Source organism: Pseudophryne corroboree, chromosome 2 (assembly GCF_028390025.1).
Source record: "Pseudophryne corroboree isolate aPseCor3 chromosome 2, aPseCor3.hap2, whole genome shotgun sequence".
Taxonomy (NCBI): domain Eukaryota; kingdom Metazoa; phylum Chordata; class Amphibia; order Anura; family Myobatrachidae; genus Pseudophryne; species Pseudophryne corroboree.
The window spans coordinates 412,125,111-412,152,181 of NC_086445.1; the positions used below are offsets into that span (position 1 = coordinate 412,125,111).

General features: G+C 45.4%; 1 protein-coding gene across 4 annotated transcripts in view; it reads left to right on the forward strand.

Moving 5' to 3' along the window:
* GK (glycerol kinase) overlaps positions 1-27,071 on the forward strand; it is a 144,580-nt gene that overhangs the window by 45,754 nt on the left and 71,755 nt on the right. For 3 of the 4 annotated variants that reach the window (XM_063953465.1, XM_063953466.1, XM_063953468.1), the window contains exon 2: positions 23,349-23,422. In XM_063953465.1, the coding sequence (XP_063809535.1) occupies positions 23,349-23,422 (74 nt within the window). Of the gene's footprint in view, positions 1-19,667; positions 19,807-23,348; positions 23,423-27,071 lie in introns of all 4 variants that reach the window. The other variant, XM_063953467.1, reaches the window with a different exon arrangement.

The following is a 27,071-nucleotide window of genomic DNA, read 5'->3' on the forward strand; positions in this document are numbered from 1 at the left end:
ATCTGCTCAGAACAATATTTGATAACCATCCCATGATTCCCATCTGCCACTGGCAAAGCATTGTCTGACAGACAATTCATCCAACACCAGAGGCCCTATGTCTAAGTTTTCAACCAAAATTAGTGGGAAATTAGAATTCCTGTATAAACGGCAGTAAAATGGATTTAATTTTTCACCAAGAGAACTACTTACCTTGCTCATAACATACAGGTTGAGTATCCCTTATCCAAAACGCTTGTGACCAGAAGTATTTTGGATATCGGATTTTTCCGTATTTTGGAATAATCGCATACCATAATGAGATATCATGGCGATGGGACCGAAGTCTAAGCATAGAATGCAATGCATTCTATGAATGCAACACATAGAATGAGAGGCAAGACTTAAAGCAGACTGTGGATGAGTTTATGAACAGACTCTGTCCCCAAAACAGCGGTTCAGTCCCCTCCCATTTGTCCGCAAAAGCAATCTCTGGCCCATAGTATGCAGTCTGACGCTGATGGGTCAGACATGGAGGAGGGAGAGGTGGACTCAGAGGGGGGGATGCAGTCACAGGGAATAGAGGCTCTTATAGAGGCTATCAGAGATTTTCTGCATATTCCTGATAAGGTGTCAGTTGAGTGTGAGGAATCTAATTGTAATGTAAAAAAGAAGTCCTCAGTCACTATTCCTGTGTTAAAGGAATTGAATACCCTGTTTGAAGAACCATGGGTCAATCCTGATAAGTTTCAGATCCCTAAAAGGTTGCTCTCATCTTTTCCTTTTCCTCTGGAGGATAGGAAAAATGGGAAAATCCACCAATAGTGGACGCATCAGTCTCTAGGCTGTCACGAAAAATTGTATTGCCTGTTCCTTGTGCAGCCTCCCTGAAAGACACGGCTGATCGTAAAATTGAGACTACACTCAAATCATTATACACAGCTGTTGGGGTGGCCCAGAGACCCACTATTGCATGTGCGTGGATCGCTAAAGCCATTCCTAGATGGTCAGGTGACCTAATTAAGGGGTTAGATTCCTTATCTAGGGGGGATGTTTTACTCCTGCAGCATATTCAGGACTCTGCAAACTCTATGGTAGAAGCCATAAAGGAAATAGGCGTGCTTAACGCACGCACCACAGCTATGGCAGTGTTGGCACGCAGGGGCTTGTGGCTACGCCAGTGGACTGCTGAGGCGCACTCCAGGAAAGGCGTGGAAGGCCTACCATTTACAGGTGAGGCCTTGTTTGGAGATGAATTAGACAAATGGATCTCCACAGCTACTGCGGGTAAGTCTACATATCTTCCTTCCGCAGCCCCCCCAACCAAGAAATCTTCAGCTTCTCAGCTGCAGTCCTTTCGGATGGCCAAGTTCAAAGGCAAATTCAGAGGTGCGTCTATGTCCTCCAGCTGCGCAAGAGGTAAACCACGCAAACCAGCAACAACAGGTGCTCAGGAGCAGAGCTCAGGCTCTATTTCCTCAAAGACTTCAGCATGACGGTGGACCGCAATGCCTGGAAGTCTGTCAGGCACGCCTACAATTCTTCAGTCAAATCTGGTCAAATTCGTGCCGGGATCCCTGGGTCAGAAATCTTATTTCCCAGGGCTACAGACTAGAGTTCCACGAGCTCCCACCTCACAGATTCTTCAAATCTGGCTTGCCAGTTTCACAAGAGGCAAGTATAACTTTACAACATGCCATCCAAAAACTGGTACAGACTCTGAGTACTATTCCAACTTGATTGTAGTACTGAAACCGGACGGTTTTGGTAAGACCAATTTTGAACCTCAAGTCTTTAAACCCGTACTTAAGAGCGTTCAAGTTCAAGATGGAGTCTCTGAGAATGGTGATCTCAGGTCTAGAGGAAGGGGAATTCCTAGTGTCTCTGGATATGAAAGGATGCGTACCTTCACATTCTGATCTGGCTGCCTCATCAGGCTTATCTGCGGTTTGCACTGCAGGACTGGCACTACCAATTCCAGGCCCTGCCATTTGGTCTCTCCACGGCACCAAGGGTGTTCACCAAGGTGATGGCAGAGATGATGATCTTTCTCCACAAACGGGGAATTAACATAATTCCGTACCTGGACGATCTACTGATAAAAGCACTGTCCAGGGAAAGATTGCTGGACTGCATTGCGCTCTCAACCAAACTTCTCCAGGATCCTGGGTGGATTCTGAACCTTCCAAAGTCTCACCTAGAGCCAACACGGAGGCTCCCATTCTTGGGAATGATACTAGATATGGAGTCGCAGAAGGTGTTCCTTCCATTGGAAAAGGCATTTGTAATCCAGTTGATGGTTCGGGATGTCCTGAAGCCAACCCGGATATCTGTGCATCTATGCATTCGCCTTCTGGGGAAAATGGTGGCCTCTTACAAGGTTCTTCAGTATGGAAGGTTTCACACAAGACCCTTCCAGCTCGATCTGTTAGACAAATGGTACGGATCGTATCTTCACATGCACCAGAGGATCAGTCTGTCGCCATAAGCCAGGATCTCCCTTCTGTGGTGGCTACAGACTTCTCACCTCGTCGAGGGTCGGAGATCCGGAATTCAGAACTGGATTCTGGAACCACAGACGCAAGCATCAGAGGTTTGGAGCAGTCACTCAGGGGTTGCAGTTTCAAGGAAGATGGTCCAGTCAGGAAGTCGTCCTTCCAATCAACATTCTGGAACTCCGGGCCATATACAACGCCCTTCTGCAGGCCTCACATCTTCAAGATCGGGCCATTCAGGTACAGTCGGACAATGTGATGGCAGTAACGTACATAAACTGACAGGGCAGAACGAAAAGCAGAGCAGCAATGTCAGAGGTGTAAAAAATTCTCCTCTGAGCAGAGAGAAATGCTGTGGCGTTGTCAGCGGTCTTCATTCCGGGAGTAGACAACTGGGAAGCAGACTTCCTCAGCAGACACGACCTGCACCCGGGGGAGTGGGGCCTTCACCTGGAAGTGTTCAGGTGCTTGACAAGTCGATGGGGATATCCACAGATCGACATGATGGCCTCTCGTCTCAACATGAAGCTCAGGCGGTATTGTTCCAGGTCGAGAGCCTCACATGCAGTAGCAGTAGACACTCTGACGACTCCATGGGTCTATCTGATGGTGTACGTGTTTCCTCCACTTCCTCTGATCCCAAGAATTCTAAAACTAATAAAAAGGGCAAAGGTTCAAGCAATACTCATTGCTCCAGACTGGCCAAGAAGGGCCTGGTACGCGAACCTTCTGGAGATGCTTCTCAAAGATCCGTGGCCTATACCTCTTCGCGAGGATCTTCTGTAACAGGGCCCGTTCGTCTATCAGGACTTACCGCGGCTACGTTTGACAGCATGGAAGTTGAACGGCTGATTCTAGCCAGGATAGATATCCCTGACAAGGTCATCCTGACTATGATCCAAGCCAGGAAGGGTGTAACGTCTAAACATTACCACCGTATTTGGAGGTAATGCATCTCTTGGTGTGAGAGCAGAAAATATTCTGCGGTGGAATTTCATCTGGGACGTTTCCTGCTTTTTCTGCAGTCGGGTGTGGATGTGGGCCTACGTCTGGGCTCCATAAAAGTCCAGATTTCGGCCTTGGCCATTTTCTTTCAGAAACAATTGGCTTTTCTCCCTGAGGTCCAGATGTTCTTGAAAGGTGTTCTGCACATTCAACCTCCCTTTGTGCCTCCCACGGCACCTTGGGATCTCAATGTGGTGCTGCAGTTCCTCCATTCGGATTGGTTTGAACAGTTACAGGAGGTGGACGTAAAATATCTTACGTGGAAGACCGTCACACTGTTGGCTTTGGCTTCAACAAGACGTGTGTCTGTGCTGGGGGCTTTGTCTCACAAAAGTCCCTATTTAATTTTCCATTAGGACAGAGCTGAACTCAGAACTCATCAGCAATTTTTTTCTTAAAGTGGTGTCCGCATTTCACATCAACCAACCTTTTGTGGTTCCGGTTATCGCCGACACCTCTGCTACTTAAAAGTCTTTGGATGTTGTGAGGGCTTTGAAGGTTTATGTGAAGAGAACTGCTCGTCACAGAAAGACGGACTCGCTGTTTTTGTTTTTTTATGATCCCAATAAGATTGGGTGTCCTGCTTCAAAGCAGACTATTGCACGCTGGATCAGACTTACTTTCCAGCATGCTTATTCCATGGCAAGTTTGCCATGTCCAGAATCTGTACAGGCCCACTCTACTAGGTCGGTGGGTTCTTCCTTGGTGGCTGCTCGCGGGGGTCTCTGCTTTACAACTTTGCCGAGCGGCTACTTGGTCAGGGTCGAACACGTTTGCTAAGTTCTACATCTTCAATACTTTGACCAAACTGAAGGTCCTCAGAGGCCAATCAGTTCTGCAGGAACCTCGGCACTCTCCCACCCAGTTTGGGAGCTATGGTACATCCCCATGGTACTAAATAAACCCCAGTATCCTCTAGGACGTAAGAGAAAATAGGATTTTAATTACCTACCGGTAAATCCTTTTCTCGTAGTCCTTAGAGGATACTGGGTGCCCGCCCAGTGCTTCGTTCGTCCTGCACTGTTACTTGGTTAAGTAATGTTGGTTCAGCCATTGCTGTTCCTGTTTCCAGTTTGGTTAGCTTGGCTTTTCTCTAGTTGTGTGTGCTGGTTCGTAATCTCACCACTATCCTTATCTATCCTTCTCTCTAATTATGTCCGTCTCCTCGGGCACAGTTTCCTAGACTGAGTCTGGTAGGAGGGGCATAGTGGGAGGAGCCAGCCCACACTATCAAATTCTTAAAGTGCCCATGGCTCCTAGTGGACCCGTCTATATACACCATGGTACTAAATGGACCCCAGTATCTTCTACGGACTACGAGAAAAGGATTTACCGGTAGGTAATTAAAATCTTGTTGTTCTTCTTGTTCTCCCCCCCCCCCTTTTTGGTATGCTCTCTTGCACATTACCATGCTATGGTTAGATAAACAGAAATTTTAATTGCTCTAGGTAAAGTGAAAAGCAACTGATTGCTGTTTTAACTTTCATTTCATGTGAGGACTGTTGCAGAATATGCGTCTTTTTTTCATGAATTACTGTCCAGAGAAAGATTGTCGGATAAACTTTACTGTGACCAGTGCAGGGTAAAACATGGAGGATTAACAAATAAGATTCTACGAGAGTGTCAACTGCCTCAAGTTAGCATACAAAAATTTCTGAGAGTATACGAGTATACCTGAAACATCACTTTGTTGATCCTTACATTTAATTCATAGTACATTATTATTTATTACCATTTATTTATATAGCGCACACATTCCGCAGTGCTTTACAGAGAATATTTGCCCATTCACATCAGTCCCTGCCCCAGTGGAGTTTACAATCTATGGGGTCATCCTGACCCGATCGCTCGCTGCAGTTTGTCGCAGCGATCGGGTTGGAACTGCGCATGGCAGCTTTCGTTGCCTGGCGGTCGCTGGGAGGGGGGCGGGCCGTGGCGGCTGCGTGACGTCTCACGCAGCCAGTGGTAGCGACAATTAACTCCCGGCCAGCCGCAGGAGCTGCGCTGACCGGGAGTTACTCCTCAAATACAAAGGCATCGCCGCTGTGCGATGCTTTTGTATTTGTGCGGGGGGGGGGACTAGCCCTGTGCTGGGCGTCCCCCCGCATGTCAGGGAAGATGATCGTAGCTGTGCTAAATTTAGCACTGCTACGATCAACTCTGAATGACCCCCTATATTCCCTATCACATGTACTCACTGACACATTCACGCTAGGGTTAATTTTTGTTGGAAGCCAGTTAACCTAAAAAGAAGAAAAAGAGACTCGTTTTTTGGGGGGCACTCATTGAAAGATAGTACATAAAATATAACTTTTATTGATTATCGTAAAAAAAATGTTGCCACAAACCAAGACTAGGACATGAACATGTACACATAAATGCCAGAATTCACAAAAAAACAAAAAAAAACAAAAAAACCACGCCTAAATTTACGCGTGGTATGAACACACCGTGGGGAGATACACGTGACCTGGTCAGGGTCAATGTTATTGATCCGGACAATAGTTCCTGCAATAATAAGCATTGACAGTCCCCTAACAAGAGGAGACAAATTGTAGGATAATATAGTCGGCTGAAACAAGAAGCGGTAGCCCTATAGATAGATTTACCATAAATTTCAGCCTGTTGTAATGGATGCTACTGGCGTAGAATATAAGTAACAATAACACTGTTGATTAGTAGGTGTCCAAACTTCATAGCACATACAATCTCCCCATCGATTGCGTATCATATGTTCCCTTAGAGAGGTAGTAGCGAAATAATCTAACAATTATTCAAGATCTAGGATATAAATCTCCATAATATGAGTAAAAACTGACCCTGTAATTGTCTTAGTGCAAATACTATTGATTTTCTCAGTGCAGTGTACCAGTAAGCCTATTATTAGTAGAATTGGTAATTTCTTGGTAAAAAATGTCCACTATATATAACACTCTGATCCGCGTCTCAGGTATTGGCAGGTTATTGCTGATTGAATTTGTTGTCTGGGCAGAAATATCTAGTATGCCTCAAGAACACACTGTAGCAATAAATGTATCAATCTTGCTCCTCATATGTAACCATCATATTGATATTCAGAAATCAGTATAACAGGGTATACATCTAACATATCCTCTAATACGTGTATGTAAAAAGATGGCTTAAAGAGGTAAGGAGCATTGAATGAGCTGGTACAAATTGCAGAAAAGGGGAAGAAAAGGCACTCCTATCATTGATGCAGTGAGGAGGCTTCTGTTTACTGTGTGACATGCATTAATACAGTAAATGAGCGTGTCCCATCTGCACCTAAGGGTTGGAAACAGAGAATGCTTCTGCTTTTGAAAAGATCACCCTCGGGCACCCTGATGTAACAGCGCAGGGGGTCCTCTGAGTTCTCCTTATGACAATGAAAGAGCATCGAAAAAAGATTTAAGAAACATAGTATAAATAAGATGAAAATAAAGAGCACCAATTCCCTTTTGAATGTATGCTGCTTCCTTGCATATGTGTATACATTGATGCCAGGTGAGCGGTACCTTCCTTACGCCTATAGTGCCTGGAAGAAAGTAGTTAGGTGACAGTGCTGGTACCCGGAGGAAGCCAGAAAGCGAAACGGCTGTCTGAGGCTCAGTGCAGTGCAGCCGGAGCCGTACACCCTGACATCCACGCGTACTCTCGGGTACTTTTCACTTCGAGTGACAGCCGGCGAGACCGCATGGTGGGTAACGGGTCCTGCAATACCTTGCGGCATCAGGACCGTTACTACCATTAGGGTCCCAGCACTGTCACCTAACTACTTTCTTCCAGGCACTATAGGTGTAAGGAAGGTACCGCTCACCTGGCATCAATGTATACACATATGCAAGGAAGCAGCATACATTCAAAAGGGGATTGGTGCTCTTTATTTTCATCTTATTGATACTATGTTTCTTAAATCTTTTTTCGATGCTCTCTCATTGTCATAAGGAGAACTCAGAGGACCCCCTGCGCTGTTACATCAGGGTGCCCGAGGGTGATCTTTTCAAAAGCAGAAGCATTCTCTGTTTCCAACCCTTAGGTGCAGATGGGACACGCTCATTTACTGTATTAATGCATGTCACACAGTAAACAGAAGCCACCCCACTGCATCAATGATAGGAGTGCCTTTTCTTCCCCCTTTCTGCAATTTGTACCAGCTCATTCATATGCTCCTTACCTCTTTAAGCCATCTTTTTACATACACGTATTAGAGGATATGTTAGATGTATACCCTGTTATACTGATTTCTGAATATCAATATGATGGTTACATATGAGGAGCAAGATTGATACATTTATTGCTACAGTGTGTTCTTGAGGCATACTAGATATTTCTGCCCAGACAACAAATTCAATCAGCAATAACCTGCCAATACCTGAGACGCGGATCAGGGTGTTATATATAGTGGACATTTTTTACCAAGAAATTACCAATTCTACTAATAATAGGCTTACTGGTACACTGCACTGAGAAAATCAATAGTATTTGCACTAAGACAATTACAGGATCAGTTTTTACTCATATTATGGAGATTTATATCCTAGATCTTGAATAATTATTAGATTATTTCGCTACTACCTCTCTAAGGGAACATATGATATGTAATCGATGGGGAGATTGTATGTGCTATGAAGTTTGGACACATACTAATCAACACTGTTATTGTTACTACAGGCTGAAATTTATGGTAAATCTATCTATAGGGCTACCGCTTCTTGTTTCAGCCGACTATATCATCCTACAATTTGTCTCCTCTTGTTAGGGGACTGTCAATGCTTATTATTGCAGGAACTATTGTCAGGATCAATAACATTGACCCTGACCAGGTCACGTGTATCTCCCCACGGTGTGTTCATACCACGCGTAAATTTAGGCGTGGTTTTTTGTTTTTTTTGTGAATTCTGGTATTTATGTGTACATGTTCATGTCCTAGTCTTGGTTTGTGGCAACATTTTTTTAATGATAATCAAAAAAAATTATATTTTATGTAATATCTTTCAATGAGTGCCCCCCAGAAAACGAGAGTCTCTCTTTCTTCTTTTCTTCTTTTTTGGTACACTATTGCTTACTCTCAGGGGTGCACCTCCACATGAGTTATTGTTATAGTACTCTTCAGTGAAGGACGTAATTTCAAACTATTGTGGTTTTTCCAATTCATTCAGCGGTATATTATATCTTGCCACCAGTGCTCAAGTTTCCCCCATCCCTTTCCTCCCCCCATATTAAAGCCAGTTAACCTACCAGTATATTTTTGGATTGTGGGAGGAAACCGGAGTACCCGGAGGAAACCCACGCAAGTACGGGGAGAATATGCAATATACAAACTCTGCACAGTTAGGGCCATGGTGGGAATCGAACCAATGACCTCAGTGCTGCGAGGCAGTAATGCTAACCATTACACCATCCGTACTGCCCCACATTACAACTGTACATTTGTTAGAGAATACATAGGGGTCTCTTCAATGCATGTCGGATCCTCTCCGACGTAGGGGATCCGACAATGCAGTATTCAATAATGCAGGCAAATCCGACTTTTTTATAAAGACGGATTGACATTGTCGAGAACGGGACTAAAACATGTGTGATTTGTCTGCAAATCTGACAAAACGCGTGGATCCGCGGATAGTCCACCGATCCACGTGTTTTCCGACAAGTCTGAATTGCCAACAAAGTCTGAAAAACGGCAGCCCCATTGAATCCTGATTCGACCTAAACTGCCGTCTTCCCGACTAGACGGCAGTTACGACTTCATTGAATACTGCCCACAGTATCACACTAAAGACACATTTATCATATTCTTTCATAAAAAGACCATAATGAATTTCATTCATTCATTCATTCATTCATTCATTCATTCATTCATTCATAATTGCTGAATACAGTGAAACTATAATAGGCAAAATATTCATTTTTTTTATTTTTTTTATACTCCCTTACAGTGGTTGATATGTATTATACGAACAACAAGCACAGGAAAATATAACCAAGAGAAGCACGTAGAAAAAAAGCGCATTAGTCGTCTACACATTTCATTTATATTAACTGACTATATTACACTTATATCTTTAGAGACACCGAAACATGGGGTGCTCTCATACCCCTTGAGTAGCACTTCAGTCAGTTTGATTATACCATCTGTGCGCAAACCTAGATATCCTTCAAACTTAGACTGTTGGGGTGCCTCAAGGTCTAAGTTTGAGAAACCCTGCTCTATACCCTTAAAATGCAAAATCTCTATATTACTACCATAAATTGCACTAAAATGACGAGTGATATTGTGGTTCTTTACCGCATGTTTAATATTATTCATATGTTACAGGATTCAGACTTTTTATGTGTTTCTTGATATTGTCCACATATTTTTAATCCACAAGAAGAACAGGTGATTATATCAACTGTAATACTTCATTCTTGATATATGCAATGTTTAATATATTTTGGTTCAGTGGCTGTATTACCTGAGAAGGTCTAGCCACTTTTCTGCTTATTTACACAACTTGCATAAACTACGGATCACCAGAGAATGTTATTTCAACTTCTCTGGTCCCAAAATATTGCATAGCTACTAAATCTCCTTCTTCTTTCTTTTTCTCCTATGAAGAACAAATGACTTGTCAGTTAAAAAATAAAATAAAAAAGCTTTTTACACAAGTTCGATCCCACACAGCCTTTCTACTTAGAATTGGATGCCTCATATTGTGTTATAGCAGCAGCCAAAAAATAGTCAGAAAAGGACATCCTTGCAGTGTTTTTTTTTAAATAAAAGTACTAAAGATAGAGTACACTCAGGAGGAATGGAGACACCTTTTGGAGAGGGTATTGATTCCAGTTACTGCCTTTACTGACCACAAAAGCTTGGTGTACTTTAAATCTGTACCATGCTTTAATCCCTGCCAAGCTAGGTGGTCTAGTGTTCACTCTAGCCTACTTTCACGGGGCGCTGCGCCCTGCCCCTTTTTTGAGTGGCAGAATGCGCCCTGCCCGTTTGTGCCCGCCCTGCTGATTACTAAAGGACTGCCTACTCACCGCCGCTCTGTCACATCGCGCTGTCACTGCCCCCTGCTCCTCCCCGCCGCTTTGTCACATCGCGCTGTCACTGCCCCCTGCTCCTCCCCGCCGCTCTGTCCCGCCGCGCTGTCACTGCCCCCTGCAGCTGCCTTAGGCTTGTCGCGCTGATGCGCTGGCTGAAGGGGATCTGGTAAGCTAAGGAGGGCTGGGTTTGCTTCTCCCGCCGAGGCAAACTCAGCCCTCCCTCCTCTGTGTGCATGGATCAATGTGGTGGCCATTTTCAACCAGCTCCGCTGTGTGTGAGGGGGGACCAGCGCGATCAACTCCCGCAGCATCAGCCCCCAGTAAGTAAAATTGGCACAAAAGAAGCAGAGATCAAAAATGTGCCCTACCTGGTGCAGTGTGTCTCAGTGCTCTCTACCTGGTGCAGTGTGTCTCAGTACTCTCTACCTGGTGCAGTGTGTCTCAGTGCTCTCTACCTGGTGCAGTGTGTCTCAGTGCTCTCTACCTGGCTCAGTGTGTCTTAGTGCTCTCTACCTGGTGCAATGTGTCTCAGTGCTCTCTACCTGGTGCAGTGTGTCTCAGTGCTCTCTACCTGGTGCAGTGTGTCTCAGTGCTCTCTACCTGGTGCAGTGTGTCTCAGTGCTCTCTACCTGGTGCAATGTGTCTCAGTGCGCTCTACCTGGTGCAATGTGTCTCAGTGCTCTCTACCTGGTGCAAAGTTTCTCGGTGCTCTCTACCTGGTGCAGTGTGTCTCAGTGCTCTCTACCTGGTGCAATGTGTATAATGTGCTCTCTACCTGGTGCAATGTTTTTCAGTGCTCTCTACCTGGTGCAATGTTTTTCAGTGCTCTCTACCTGGTGCAATGTGTATAACGTGCTCTCTACCTGGTGCAGTGTTTCTCAGTGATCTCTACCTGGTGCAATGTTTCTCAGTGCTCTCTATCTGGTGCATTGTGTATAACGTGCTCTGCCTGGCGCAAAGTGTAGAGTGTGCTCTATCTGGCGCAATATGTATAATGTGCTCTACCTGTTGCAGTGTGTATAGGAGGTTCTACCTGGTGCAGTGTGTATTAGCTGCACTACTCTGTGGTGTAATGTGAATTGCCACTATTATGTGGCCGTGCCCCTTTCCCACGAAAAACAACGCCCCTAAATTTTTGCAGCGCACCTTCGGCGCGCACTGTCCGTTCTTTGGCAAGTCAGAATGGGAGGACCAAGCATTATAGTATGTACCTAATTTTGCCCTTCTAACTGAAAAATGTGCCCTCCCGAATGAAAAATGTGCCCTCCCCGTGATCAGCACCCTGCCCTGAAAAAATCCTAGAGTGAACACTGGTCAATTTTCTCTCGTTTTACTTTAGTGATCAATTTTCATCTGGCCTCAAAAAGCACAATGAGAAAATCAATTGATCATAGTAAATTTTTCGGTGAGAATATGGCCTTTATGACAATTTTTTTTACCCAATGTTTTATTGGGCAATTCAATCAATGCCCGTTTTTGCGTTGTAAAATATACCCTCGATCATGCAAACAACACAGGATCTGGGATATGTTTACGGTCCCTGTGTTTTCCCATACATGAAAAGACAGCATTTATTGTGGAATTTGTTTCTCCTGCCTCTGGCCAGGTGAAACCAAATCCCTGATAGTGCTGGCTATCAGGGATAATTTAATTATCCCCCTGGGGATCAATTGGCCCCAAAGGCTGATACGAAGTCCCGGTCATTTGATGCTTTAGATCAGAGGTTCCCAAACTGTGTGCCGTGGCTCCCTGGGGTGCCTCGGGACACTTGCAGGGGTGCCCTGGGTTGGTGGTCCAGGACCAATTAAAATTATTCATGGTCAATATAATAGGCAAAACCAGTGCTGGTGGCTGCCAGTCATAAAATATCTGGCCAAACAGAAGCAAATCTTGTCCTTCACCGCACAACTGACCCTAAGGATGACATATAAATGCAATCTACTTAATGTAATATTTCTTTCTAAATTTCTCAATAAGAAATTTTTGGCCTAGGGGTGCCGTGAAAAAAATTCTGATATTCTAGGGTGCCGTGATTCAAAAAAGTTTGGAAACCACTGCTTTAGACAATGAAACTCCTTGTTACTCGAAAGTGTCATGGACAGATTGTTTTGTAGTGGCTGCTACAACTCCCATAGACTCTGGTGCATATACCTGAACTCCAGCAGAAACTACTATTATAGGTATGCAATTCCCAATACGCTGGACAAGAAAACTTTTTTTATTTTTCTCTAATGATTACTGATGATCCACTCTTTGGGTTAGGGTCGGGTGACCGGCGTTTGGGATCCAGCCGGTCACCATGCCGACGACAGGATCCCAAGATTTAGATTGCCGGCGAGTATAACAAAGCCTCTTGCAAGCTCACTGCGCTCGCCACGCAGCAGGCTCGTTGGCTCACCAAAGGTTCTATTCCCACTCTATGGGTGTCGTGGATACCCACGAGTGGGAATAGTCTCTGTCAGTCGGCATGCTGACTGTCAGGCTGTCTATCAGGATCCCGGTGTCTGTATAGTGACTGGTGGTCTCCCTACCACCGTACACATAACTACATCCCCCTCTCTTCCGTGGGTTGTTTTAAAGATTAAGGTGGAGGTGTACTAAGTCTTTGAGAGTCAAGAAGTGGAGAGTGTAAAGGCTAATAATGTAGTCTATTCATGAAGCAGTGAAAAGAGTGGAGCCTGTGGAGAAATTGCCCATGGCAACCAGTCAGTATTGAGGCAACATCAAGTGCATTCTATAAAATTATACATAGCACATGATTGGTTGCAATGGGCAACTTCTCTGCTGTCTCACTTCCCCACACTTTTCATTGCTTCACGAATTTGTTCTATGCCAGTAAAATTTGTCCAGAAATGTTCATCATGCAATTCTCTTTTCTCTTACGTCCTAGAGGATGCTGGGGACTCCGTAAGGACCATGGGGTATAGACGGGCTCCGCAGGAGATAGGGCACCTAAAAAGAACTATGACTATGGGTGTGCACTGGCTCCTCCCTCTATGCCCCTCCTCCAGACCTCAATTAGATCTTGTGCCCAGAGGAGAATGGGTGCACTGCAGAGAGCTCTCCAGAGTTTTCTGTTGAAGAAGAATTTTGTTAGGTTTTTTATTTTCAGGGAGTCCTGTTGGCAACAGGCTCCCTGCATCGTGGGACCGAGGAGAGAGAAGCAGAGCTGGCTTGTCAAGTTGGGCACTGCTTCTAAGGCTACTGGACACCATTAGCTCCAGAGGGAGTCGGAACACAGGTCTCACCTGGGGTTCGTCCCGGAGCCGCGCCGCCGTCCTCACAGATGCCGAAGATAGAAGCCGGATGAGAAGGCAGAAGACATCTTAGGCGGCAGAAGACATCAGATCTTCATGAGGTTACCGCTGCGCGCCATTGCTCCCAGTCACACACACACAGAGCAGCACTGAAGGGTGCAGGGCGCAGGGGGGCGCCCTGGGCAGCAATAAACCTCACATTTGGGCACATGCAGATTGATTAGGCTGCAGAGGCAGTAAATCTATGATCCCCCGCCATTTTAATTGAAAAATCACTGGGACCGAAGCCCGCCGTCGGGTGGGCGGGGCTTGATCCTCAGCACTAACCAGCGCCATTTTCTCCACAGAAGCTGCATGAGGAAAACGCTGGCTCCCTGGTCTCTCCCCTGCTGAACTTCACAGGCTGGAAATAAGATGAGGGGGGCACATTAGCGACACAGTGACTGGGAATTGGTACATTATATATAGAAAAGCGCTATCTGGTCATATTTTTTCCAGTGTTTTTAAGCGCTGGTGTGTGCTGGCATTCTCTCTCTCTGTCTCTCCTTAGGGCCTGGTTGGAGTTTTGTCCCCTTATAGGTTAATCCCTGTGTGTGTGGGGTGTCGGTACGTGCGTGTCGACATGTCTGAGACGGAAGGCTTCTCCAAGGAGGAGGTGGAGCAAATGAGTGGTGTCCCCGTCGGTTGTGCCGACTCCAGATTGGATGGACATGTGGCATATGTGCCACTTGAAACAAGCCTACCATCGCTTTAACCATATTATTCTCCAGCTTCAGCACACAGGAGAATAAATTGACACTGTGCAGTTTTACTTATAAATGAGGCAAAATGCAGAATTTACCATTACAGTTGTAGTATGCCTTTCAGTTGAATGGTGAACCAGCACATTAATGATGAGTTCTGCCACAAAGCTCAATTGGTATGTGAAATGTTGCCACAAAGTTGCTGCTTTTTATATTCGTAAAATATTCCCTCTTGGAATATGACCATAGTCTTATCGAACTGAACATTTATCTGCTCTTTTTCTACATCCTATCTATCCCTTAGTAAGCAGTCTGGGCTCCTGGCCAATAGGTAGATGTACTTATTGTCCTTGTTCACTTGTGGAGCAAACAGGCAGGCCTGTTAAATATCAAGGAAGTCTACTGTAATGGCACAGTAATAGCATCATTTCATGTGCTACGCCGATATCCTGGATGGCAAGGTGCCTAAGGTAACAACAAAGTCTGTCTCTGGTTGTGTAGAGCTCTCCCAATCTTGAAATGGCTTGTGGTCTAAACATACAGTAACCTGATGAAGAGTTTTGTGGGTAGTTAATACATTTGGCTTTGTCCTTGCTGCATTTGTGATATTTTCATATACTTTTCCATGTAAGTTGTTTATAATACAAGTAAAGAAGCAGCGCTATGTGCCTGACATTTGAAAGTGACACCTATTGGACATAAACCCTTGTTGGCTACAGTATGACAGTTGGATGAAAATGAATATATTTGCTTTCTTAAGCCCTAAAGATTTCTGCTACTATAATATTGTGAGCCTTACAAAATAATTGCTAATTTAACAGCGTCATTAAGGTGCAAGTCGATGTGGATCGTTATAGCTGTATTTTTCTACTACAGTAGAATGTTGTTTATCCAAATTATTTGGACCAATTGTACTTTGGACAGTTGGGCATGTATTAAATTATGTTGTTGTTTTTTTGTTTGTTTTTTTAATTTTGCGAAACAGTTTACTTTTTGTGGACTTATATACCATCAAATATTATTTTTGCTGCCGGTAGATCCTGTTTGGACAGTTGATGCTTGTATATAAGTATTCTATTCTAGGTATTTTATTTATTTATTTATTTTTGTCTGTGATGCTTGCCAAGATGCACAACCTCCACCTTAGGAATATCATCACATCCATGCAAATGTAATTACTATATTATACTGAATTTGGCAAAATATTATGTTTACACATACGTATTTTGGTCTCAATTCGTAGACCATTGTTTGGAATCATGTTTAAAGGAACGGTTATGTTTGTATCATAAACTCTGTCCTCAGGGCCCCAAACAGTTCACGTTTTCCAGGTAGCAGATGCACATGTGAAGTCATTACTCACTGACACATTTTAAAAGATCCACATTTGGAGCGAATTGATTTTGTCATTCTGTGAGGAGATCTGGAAAACATGAACTGTTTGGAGTCCTGAGGACTGAGCTTAAGAACCTGTGTCATAGGGCCTAATTCAGACCTGATGCAGCAGCAAAATTTTTCTCTAATGGGCTAAAGCATGTGCACTTCAGGTGGGGCAGATGTAACATGTGTAGGGAGAGTTAGATTTGGGTGGGTTATATTGTTTCTGTGCAGGGTAAATACTGGCTGCTTTATTTTTACACTGCAATTTCGATTTCAGTTTAAACACACCCCACCCAAATCTAACTCTCTCTGCGCAACTCCCCACCCAAATCTAACTCTCTCTGCACATGTTATATCTGCCCCACCTGCAGTGCACATGGTTTTGCCCACTGGAGAATAATTTTGCTGCTGCGGTTAGGTCTGAATTAGGCCCATAGACAAGTGAAAAATGTATGTATTTCGAAGGTTCCAGGCAAGTTTGTGCATTTATAGCGAATTAATAAGAGAGGATGTGTGACACTTAAGGGTACAGCACTACAATAAATGAAATGTAGTGAAGGAGCATGTGTTCACTCGTAGGGAGTCCATGTCATATTGAGCAGCACCTTTCAGCATACTTGCCGACTTCTAGACTGCTCTATGCGGGAGAGAGCAGCCAGGTCGGCTCAGCAGGGGGGCGGGCAGTGAGGTTACGTCCAGAGGGGGGCGAGACGGGGCGTGGCGGCGGAAATCGTGTCGTGTATGCCACGCCCCCGCTGTGTAATGCCGCTATTACCGGCATTATACAGCAGGCGGCGTGGCTATGATGACGCGATTCAACAAGAATCGCGTCATCTCCTGCCCGGACCGCCCGAGAGGACCCCTGAGATCGGGAGACCTGCCTGCTCTTCCGGGGGGGCCGGGAGGGTCACCCGATTTTCGGGAGCCTCCCGGCCATTCCGGGAGAGTAGGCAAGTATGCCTTTCAGGCATCGCCTCTCTAACAGAGACCAGGGGGTGGGTCCTAATGTTGTGAAGGCCCCGGCCCCCAGAGCGGTCATCTGTACCTCCTTTCCCGGCTTCTCCCACAGAGAATAAATGGTAACTAAAATGCGTCACTGATTATTTATTTTATTATATTAAAAATGTCGTGCATTGCTGAGTTTCTTGTGGTTTAAAGCAGTGATAGAGGGCTGTATGTTCGTACTTCCAGTTCCAACCCCTTCAAAAGGGCCGGACAAGTGATGCTTGGCTATACCTCTTTAGGGTGTGAGGGAAACTTGCGATGTTGATGGCTTCAATCTGCCGTTCCGGCATATCTCACTCGTCACAGAGAATTGAGCTGGTTCCTAAAAGTTTTCCCCTTCAGAGTTGGACCCCTTCTGAGGAAGGAAGGAAAGCATGTATGCACTCCAGTATACACTCTGTGTGTTTGAGGCTTTATGTGGGTGTGACCGGGCTTGCTGCACAGCCATCGCGTATATGAGGCTTTGTGTGGGATTGACTTTCACTTAAAATTATCTCCTGTTAATAAAATGGATTTTAATATAGGATAATAAATTGAATATAACAAATAAAGCCACTACGACATTCTACTTGTAATTCTACTTGAAAATAACTACTGTAGACCTAATTCAAATTATATTTTTCTCATACGTCCTAGAGGATGCTGGGTACTCCAAAAGGACCATGGGGTATAGACGGATCCGCAGGAGCTTGGGCACACTATAAAGACTTAAACTGGGTGTAAACCGGCTCCTCCCTCTATGCCTCTCCTCCAGACCTCCGTTAGATTTTGTGCCCAGGAGTGATGGGACACACACTAGGGGAGCTCTCCTGAGTTTCTCTAAAAGACTTTATGTTAGGTTTTTTATTTTCAGGGAGACATGCTGGCTACAGGCTCCCTGCATCGTGGGACTGAGGGGAGAGAAGCAGGACCTACTTCTTCTTAGTTTAAAGGCTCTGCTTCTCGGCTACTGGACACTATTAGCTCCAGAGGGTTCGATCACTTGGTGCACCTAGCTGCTTGTTCCCGGAGCCACGCCGTCACCCCCCTCACAGAAGCCAGAAGAAAGAAGCTGGGTGAGTATGTGAAGAACAGAAGACTCCAGTGACGGCAGAAGACTTCAGTAACAGAGGTACAGTGGTCGCGCTGCGCTCCATGCTCCCACACACCAATGGCACTCACAGGGCGCTGGGGGGGGGGGGAGCGCCCTGGGCAGCAGGTTGCTGATTTCTTCTTAAGGCTGGCATAAAATCATTTCGGTGTCTTGGCACTGTGTATCATACCCCCGCCGCCATATAACTGCGCGCCATTACTTCCCCGCCGGCGGCTCCCACGGGTGCAAGTCGCAGGGGGGGAGCACCCTGGGCAGGCATTTTACAGTCATCTATGACACTCTGGCGGTGCCGGAGCTCTGTGTCCCGGACGCCCGCCAGCAGGTTGTAGCGCACTACGCACCATTTCTTCCCCGCCGCCGGCTCTCACGGGTGCAGGGCGCTGGGGGGGAGCGCCCTGGGCAGCATTTTACAGGTGATTGTGTAGTGTTAAGCTGGCGGTGCCGGGGCTCCGTGTCCCGGACCCCCGCCAGCGTGTTGTAGCGCACGGCGCGCCATTTCCCCACCGCCGCCGGCTCCATGGGTGCAGGGCACTGGGGGGGGGGGGGGGGGGGGAAGAGGAGTGCCCTGGGCAGCAATTTTGGGATCATCCCGGGCGGGGGAACATACCCGGACACCGGGTGTCTTCACCCCGCCAGGGCACCGCAGCGTCCGCGCTGCACTCCATCGCTCCCACACACCCACGATTTCCGTGGGTGCGGGGCGCGGGGGGGGGGGGGGGGTGGCGCCCTGGGCTGCGTTTTGTATATATAGGGGTATATACAGGGGCTAATCCCTGTATATAAGCCCCCAGCTCAATTTTTTAAGGTTATGTATGTATATAAGTTGGAGCGGGCTTCCGCGCACCGGGAAGGGGCGGAGCTTAGCCCTCATAGAGTCAGCGCCATTTTCCTCAGATCCCCGCCAAGGGGGAGGGGGCACAGTGTTTTAATGCTATATGGTTGTCATATAGCATTATGTTTGATAATGGACGCATAATCACTCTTATAGTACATAAATTCACTGTTTCCCTGTTTGTACCCACTATTGGTTAGTCGACATATGTCGGCAGGTGTGAGGGCTCTGTCATAAGCTGCTGTGGGGATAACTGTCGGCTTCGCCGGCGCATGGCGGTACTTGATTCAGAAAGTTAAGTATTAGCAAATGGGTGTTTGTGTGCTTAAACAGTAAACACGATAGGGGAGATACAGTTGTTTATGGATGCCCGGTCGGCATCAACGGTTTTTCCTGGGTAAAGAATTATTAGGCTGTCATTGCCTTGTACCTGTATATATATGTATATTTATAGGCATATGTGGGGGGAGTGTTATCAAAATTGTATTTGTATGCTTCCCTCAGACCCCTTGGGGTTCCGTGGTTATTAGTATTTTTTGTCCACTTACTATTCCTTGCTGTCGACATTTACTAAGTTTCTGTCGACCATAACGTTCCTGGTAGATCCACATCGGGGGCATGTCAGTACATGGTCATACACATTCGCAACACATTACTGTCACTAGAGACCTGACAGGTCGGGACAATCCACTTGCGTATAGGTTATATCTATATGTGTATATATATGTAGATATAGGTTATATATGCATGGTTAGGATATATGTGTTTTATTGTGTATTACATGATGTATATCCATGAATGCTGAAATAATGGTATTCTTATCATGGGCTGATCGCTCTGTTGATTAAGCTCTAGATTGGCCGGGAAGAGTTGGTTTCGATCCTCTCAAGGAGTCCAAATATTCTTCTCTTCACAACGCGGAGAGAAAATCATGACAGTCAACTCCTGGTCGACGCAGAGCCCGGTCGCAAAGGATCATACACAGGCAGCTAAGTGAAATTTTATTTCTATGCTTTGACCTTATTTGCACTGTATGCACTTGAGGGAGTGTGGTGTTCGGGTAGGCATCCGACAAAATTACCCTACCCAGAGTGGGTAGGCTTGCCTATGTTTATTCTACCGTATAACATTACAGCAGGCTGCCACGTGACAGCAGGAGGTGTGACCGGAAAAATGCGGAGGATGTCTCCGGGAGATGCTGGGGGGAGGTATACAGCTGTTTGGTGTGGCCTATGGTCAGTCAGTCTCGGCGGATACCACTGGTAAGTCTAACTTCGTGAGTTAGCCTCCTTCGCAACGGTTGGTGACACATTCTTTTGTGGGATGCAGTCGTTTTAACCGGTTCAATACCGTTCTTTTTTTCCTTTTCTGTGCAGACAGTGGAAGGTGAAAAGGTAAGTGTTCTGCAGCCTTGTTAGGTTAGCAGAAGTGGATGTCGTTTTCTGTTTCCACTACATCCACCACTTGTCGCTGAGTATATCGGGCTGGTCCTCACTCCGGTGAGCACTCGTCTACTAATTTTCAGTTAGTCCAGGAATAGACTAGGACCTGTGAGTTATTTATAGAATCAAAAGGGGAACATTCTGACTTACGGTTGTTTCCCCTTACTGTTTTTTCTAATAGATCTTGCCGTTCCCCTCTGGAAGGGGAGGTAGTACGCGACGCCATACAGAGGTGCGTCAGGTTCAGGACATTGTCTGATTGTCCCTGTATAAAGGTGCAAATCGTTGTTTCTCTCTGACTGTTCTTCGGCACAAGGATTGACTGTTGTTCCCAACGACGCAGAGGTCGAAAGTGGGTATCAGAGTAGCTACTGACCGGTTGAGGTTTTGTGTTTTTCCTGTGGAAAGAGGTCTGAGGATCCAGAGTTGGATCAGCTTTGAGGTGACACCTCATCAATATATTCTATTAATAAAACAGATGGGTGCGGCCTAAGAGGCCTTTTTCGGTGAGCAGGTCTAATACCAGAGTGGTGTTCAAGGGATCAGTTGGAAGTGTGTTTTCCGGGTCTCACATGCGCATGCACCGGAATATAATCCTAACGGCCAGGACATCGCTCCTGTGGTGTCGGCTCGGTTCTCTCCTTCTAGAGGAATGAATGTTCGGGATCCTGGTGTCCGTACATACAGGTCTCCGAAGCTGGGGAGCAGTCCTTTGCAAGGGACGTATTTCCAGGGATAAGGTCAAGTTGGGAAGCTTGTCTGTTATAAGCTTTCTTGAATTAAGAGCTATTTGCAACGAACGTGTTCTTCGTGTTCTGCCCGTGTTAGTTCTGCCAGACGACTTGTCAGCAGGGGCATAGGTAAGCCGCTATGGCGGAACAAGGAGCAAAGCGGCAATGGCGGAAGATGCACAGTTGCAGTTGAGTGGGAAGTCTGGTAAACGCTATGTTAGCAGTCTTCGTTCCGGAGGTAAATGGCGGTGAAATAGATTTCCTCTGCTGACACGATATCCAGCCGGAAAAAAAATAAAATAAAAAATATTTCAGTCGTCATCGAGAAGTTTTCCCAGACGTGCCAAGTCTTTGAGGAGTGTCGCTGTTGGACATGTTGGCGTCTCGCCTCAACGAGAGGCCTCAGGGAGATTGTTCCAGGTCAAGGGACACTCAAGATATAGCAGTGGCCATCCTCGTGACACCGGGGGTGTTTTTAGTCTGTCTATGTGGCCTCTCCGCTTTCACTTTTCGGACGATGGTAAGCGTAAGAGAATCAAAGGTTCCGGTGATCCTCTTGAATCCGGTCTAGCCAGCGAGGGTTGGCTATCCAGTTTTTCATGGTTTACTCATAGAAGATTACTGCCCTCTTCCTCTACGTGAGGTTATGTTACAACAAGATCAGGGCGTGTATCATGACTTACCGCGGCTGCGTCCGACGGCGGGGCGATTGAATGCCATATCCTAAGCCGAACGGGTGTTCCCAGTGAAGTCGTTTCCTCAATTCTTCAGGCTAGGAGAGAACTAACGGTAAAGCGTTACCACCGTAGTTGGAGTAGTTATGGGTCTTGGTGTGTATCCAGGAAGGCTCCTATAGCAGACTTTCAGCTAGGTCGTGCTTATCCATACGTTACTAGCCGGTGTGGATGCAAGCTAAATAAGTTTCTTTACAAGATTTCTCTCTTGGAAAGTGGTCATGCTATTGGCTTTGACGTCCGCAAGGCGGGTGTCGGAAGTGGTGGTTTTTGTCTTACAAGTGCCCTGTTTGATCTTTCAGGTGGATAGAGAGGAATTGAGTACTCGGTTGGTAGTTCTACCAAGAGTGGTTTCTGGGTTTCGCAGAAATCGGCCTATTTTGATGCCGGTGGTTAATTAGGCATTAGCTGATTCGAATTCCCTCGATCTAGCCAGGGATTTGAGTATGTAGGTCGCCAATTTTGGCTCAGTTTGGAGAAACAGAGGCTATGTTTGTCTGGTATGTTCCCAACATGGTTTGGGAGACTGCGTTCTGCAGTCTGTTACACGCTGAATCTGTGATACAGTTTGGCATGTTCGTTCTACGGCTGGATTGCCGTTACCGAAGTCGGTGGAAGCCCATTCTAATGGAAAGATGGGCTCTTCTTGGGCGGATGCCCGAGGAGTCTCGGCGGTTCAACTTTGCCGAGCGGATTCTGGGATCAAACGCTTTTGCTATGCTCTACAAGTTTGATGCCCTGTTTTTTGAGGACCTCTGTTTACTCATTCGGTACTGCAGAGTCGTCCGCACTCTCCCGTCCGTTTTGGAGCTTTGGTATAAACCCCATGATCCTTTTGGAGTCCCCAGCATCCTCTAGGACGTATGAGAAAATAGGATTTTGGTACCTACCGGTAAATCCTTTTCTCTTAGTCCGTAGAGGATGCTGGGTGCCCATCCCAGTGCGTACTGTGTCTGCAGTTATTGCTTTTGGTTACACACTGGTGGTGTATTTTTTGTCAGGCGGTTGCTACCGTTGTTCATGTCATGACATGCGGGGTCTTATTTTTGCTTATGTGGACACACTGTTTGTGTTACATATTCTCTAAGCATCTGGCTGTGTTTTGATCATGTCGTCGGCTGGTATTCTACTGAATGCCACGCTCTACGGTGTGTTTGAGGTGTGAGCTGGTATGACACTCACCGTGTTTATAACGATAAATTCTTTCCTCGAAATGTCCATCTCTCCTGGGCACAGTTTTCTAACTGAGGTCTGGAGGAGGGCCATAGAGGGAGGAGCCGGTTCCCACCCAGTTTAAGTCTTTATAGTGTGCCCAAGCTCCTGCGGATCAGTCTATACCCCATGGTCCCTTTGGAGTCCCCAGCATCCTCTACGGACTAAGAGAAAAGGATTTACCGGTAGGTACCAAAATCCTATTTTTTGGCTGGTTTATAATTGTATTCAAGGACACTGGTGTAGACAAAATAACTGTAGAACCCAACCAGGATGTTTTAAGCTGAATGACAAATGATAGGTTCTGATTGGTTGCTCAGGGTTCTAACGCTTCATTTCTGTTTGCTAATTTTCATAAATGTCTTCCATTATGTTCTATAATACTGAAATCATGTCTTATATCATGCGCAGGTATTCAATGCAAAAACAGCTGAACTACTTAGTCACCATCAAGTGGAAATTCAACAGAAGTTTCCAAAAGAAGGGTATGTGGCTGTCATTAGTTGTTATCCAGTTAAAACATTTTATGTAGAAATTTAGTAATCTTATTAACCACATATGTAACAACAAGCCAACCATGCATATATTTTGGAAACCACTTCTCCCCTCACCTGTCCTTATTTTAGAGAGAGAGACAATTCTGATAACTAATAATTGTACCACACAGTCAGAACTTTATCCAGCTTTACAGTGTTCTTCCAATTTGCCTCTGCCAACAGCTTTTACTCTGCTGGTGTCTGGTTTAGGAGAGGTCAGAGTACTTCTCTACACATCTAAAACTATGTGTACACCTGAACAGCGGTGTGACCCAGCTGTACAGCAGTGCGATGTAACAATGCATCTCATCACCGCACATGACCCACTGTACAGATGTGCAGTGTATTGTTACATGCTGCATACAACAACACTGTGTCAGTGGTGGAATCGTCCCATTGGACATGCAGCACATCCACTGGAATGATTTGATGAATGACTGATTGGGCATAAATACTATCTGATGGTCATGCTGATTGGCTGAAAGTACCAATATCACACGATATATCGTATGGTGTGTACCCAGCTTTACTCAACTACTCCTTGATGTTTAAGCAGTCTTTGAAAAAATGTCTGGGAGCGAGCATTGGGCATCGCTTGCAGCATACAAACTGCGCAATATTGTAAACGATGTCGCTCAGGATATCGTCTACAAAATCGCATAGTGTGTATGTGCCTTTAGATCTTACCAAGTTCTTCTTCAGCGTTCACCACTGTAGGGGTGAACATCTGTGGTTTGTAGCATGCTGAATGCATATGTCACTATTACTCTTCCACCATTCTCCCCATATGACCACTACACAGGATCACTAAATTCATAGAATTGATTCACATAGCACTAAAGGGCACATTTCTAACTCTAAGATATCTGCTACACATTCCCAGTTTTCGCAGTAGGAGACCCCATAAGTTTTGATATATATATTGTGATATTTAATAAGCTCTAGGATGCAAAGACCTTGGCCCCCTGCTAGCTAACATGATCTTTAGAGTGCACATTTTACCAGAAGGATTCCCCTCCCCCCTTAGCAGTGTCGGACTGGTGCATAAAGGACCCACCGCCGAATGCAGTGGTAGGGGCCCATGTTTAGGGGTGTGATCAGTCTCCAGAGGGGGTGTGACCAGCTGCTACATTGGTTTCCCTAACCATTAGTGAGTGCATGGGCTGGGCCCCTTGACAAATATATAAATACTGCTAGTGCGTGCATGATAATGTACCAGATACATATTGGCAATGCACTGTAGAGAATACATCATAGTCCTGTACAGCATAATGTATAATGTATAATTAAAGAACACAGTCTGGAACCTGATCCCTAGAGGAGGAGGAGGGCCCCCAAGGCAGTGGGGCCCACCAGTGGTTTCCCCTGTACCCATGTGGGCCAGTCCTGCCCCTTAGTGATGGCTTCTCAGACATGCAGAGTCTGATGACTGTACAAGTGCAGTAGCTTGCTGGGGTACCTGCAGAAGAAAAGTGAAGTGATTGCTTTTGGAGACCCTGTCTATGGATGTGTTTATTAATACAGGACATCCCAGCAGTGCTTCATTTCTTATTACTGTGATAAACACCTAAAAACTTGATCATTTAATACTTGGCTCGTAAGTCCCAATAAATTATTTCAAAAAGCATTTCAGCACAGCTGTGGGCACACGGTGGAGTCATAAGTCATGGGCAGCGTGAGCTAGTCTCCTTTGTGACACCATGGGCGTGTGCACCGCACACCTGTGACTACATCAGTACTGTGAGTTTTATCGGCTGCATTCACATACATATCTTGAGGGTGGAGATTTATCAGGCAGCAGTATTGTGTGCAGCTTGTAAACCCCTACACATCAGATGCAAATATCAGACTCCAACCGTTGCTGCCCTGTGGTTTGGAGTTTGAAACTCTAGCCGCATCCAAATTATGGCCGTTTGCCCTCCATGGCAGACAGCATGCAGTTTAGGCCAAACATCTGGTAGATTCAGAAAAAGCTCTATCCTGGCGAATGCTTAGAAGCAAGCAATAGTTACCACTATCTTATACTTCTGGAATCAGCATTGGCTTGCACATGCAAGGTCTTCAGTGGGGTTATGCGTCAGTGGGGCCAGTGGAGTGGGATCCGGAAGACATGTACTCATATTATCACTCTAGTGACTGTCCCTATATGAATTATGCAGTGCTGTTCCACCTTTTTTTTCTTCCTTTTTAATATTTCAAAGTATACTAAAATCATCATCCTGTAGTCTTGTTCCCCATTAAAACTCTTTTGATGATCCGATCAGATAGAAGCCTGCCCACTAATGGTGAATTGCCTGATAGTACAGCCTTTAGACGAATACTAATCCAACACTAACTAAACAAACTGTGAAATAAAAACAAAACAAAAAACAAAGCAATGTTTCTTATCTGTCACAATAGTGGTTCATCCCATGTTATGATGTTATTCATTCAGGAAATTGATTGCAGAGACTATAGAAGCCAGGGTAAGGAAGTTTAGAGCAGCCGTAATTGCACGTATGTGATTCACATACATACAGTTTGATGAATCATGATAATGCTCATACTTTGTAATAGCTGATATCTAGTTATGTGAAAAACACAGCAAAAATAATGTTACTGATGTTTCCTAAAAGTGTGCAATAAGATAGTTTATTGTGAAAACAAAATATTACATAATTGATATTGTTAAACCTAATTTCTCATACGTCCTAGAGGATGCTGGGGACACATCAAGAACCATGGGGTATAGACTGGATCTGCAGGAGACATGGGCACTTTAAGACTTTGAATGGGTGTGAACTGTCTCCTCCCTCTATGCCCATCCTCCAGGCTCCAGTTTAGAATTGTGCCCAGGGAGACTGGATGCACACTGAGGAGCTCTACTGAGATTCTCTGAAAAGACTTATGTTAGTTTTTTTATTTTCAGGGAGAACTGCTGGCAAGTCTCCCTGCTTCGTGGGACTTAAGGGAGAGAAGTCAGACCTACGTCTGTGAGTTTAAAGGCTCTGCTTCTTTGGTTACAGGACACCATTAGCATTAGGGTTTGATCACTAGGTACGCCTAGGGGCTCATTCCCAGAGCCGGCCGTCACCCCCCCCTTGCAGAGCCAGAAGACAGGTGCAGTGGCAAACGCAGGATTTTCATAGGGGGGTTTCCGTACATGTATTTGTGTGTGTTATACTCACACATACAGTACATCTGTACATAGACACACACACACACACACACACACACACACACACACACATACTGTACAGTAGCATACTTACACACACAGTATACATGCATAGTCACACAGTATACATGCACACATACATGCATAGACATAGTATATATGCACACATACATGCATAGACAGTATATATGCACACAACACACATACATGCATAGACACAGTATCTATGCACACATACACGCATAGACACACAGTATACATGCACAGACACAGTATATATGCACACAGCACACATACATACATAGACAGTATACATGCACACAGCACACATACATACACAGTATACATGCACACATACATACACAGCACACATACATACACAGTATACATGCACACAGCATACATACATACATGCACACATACATACAGAGTATACATGCA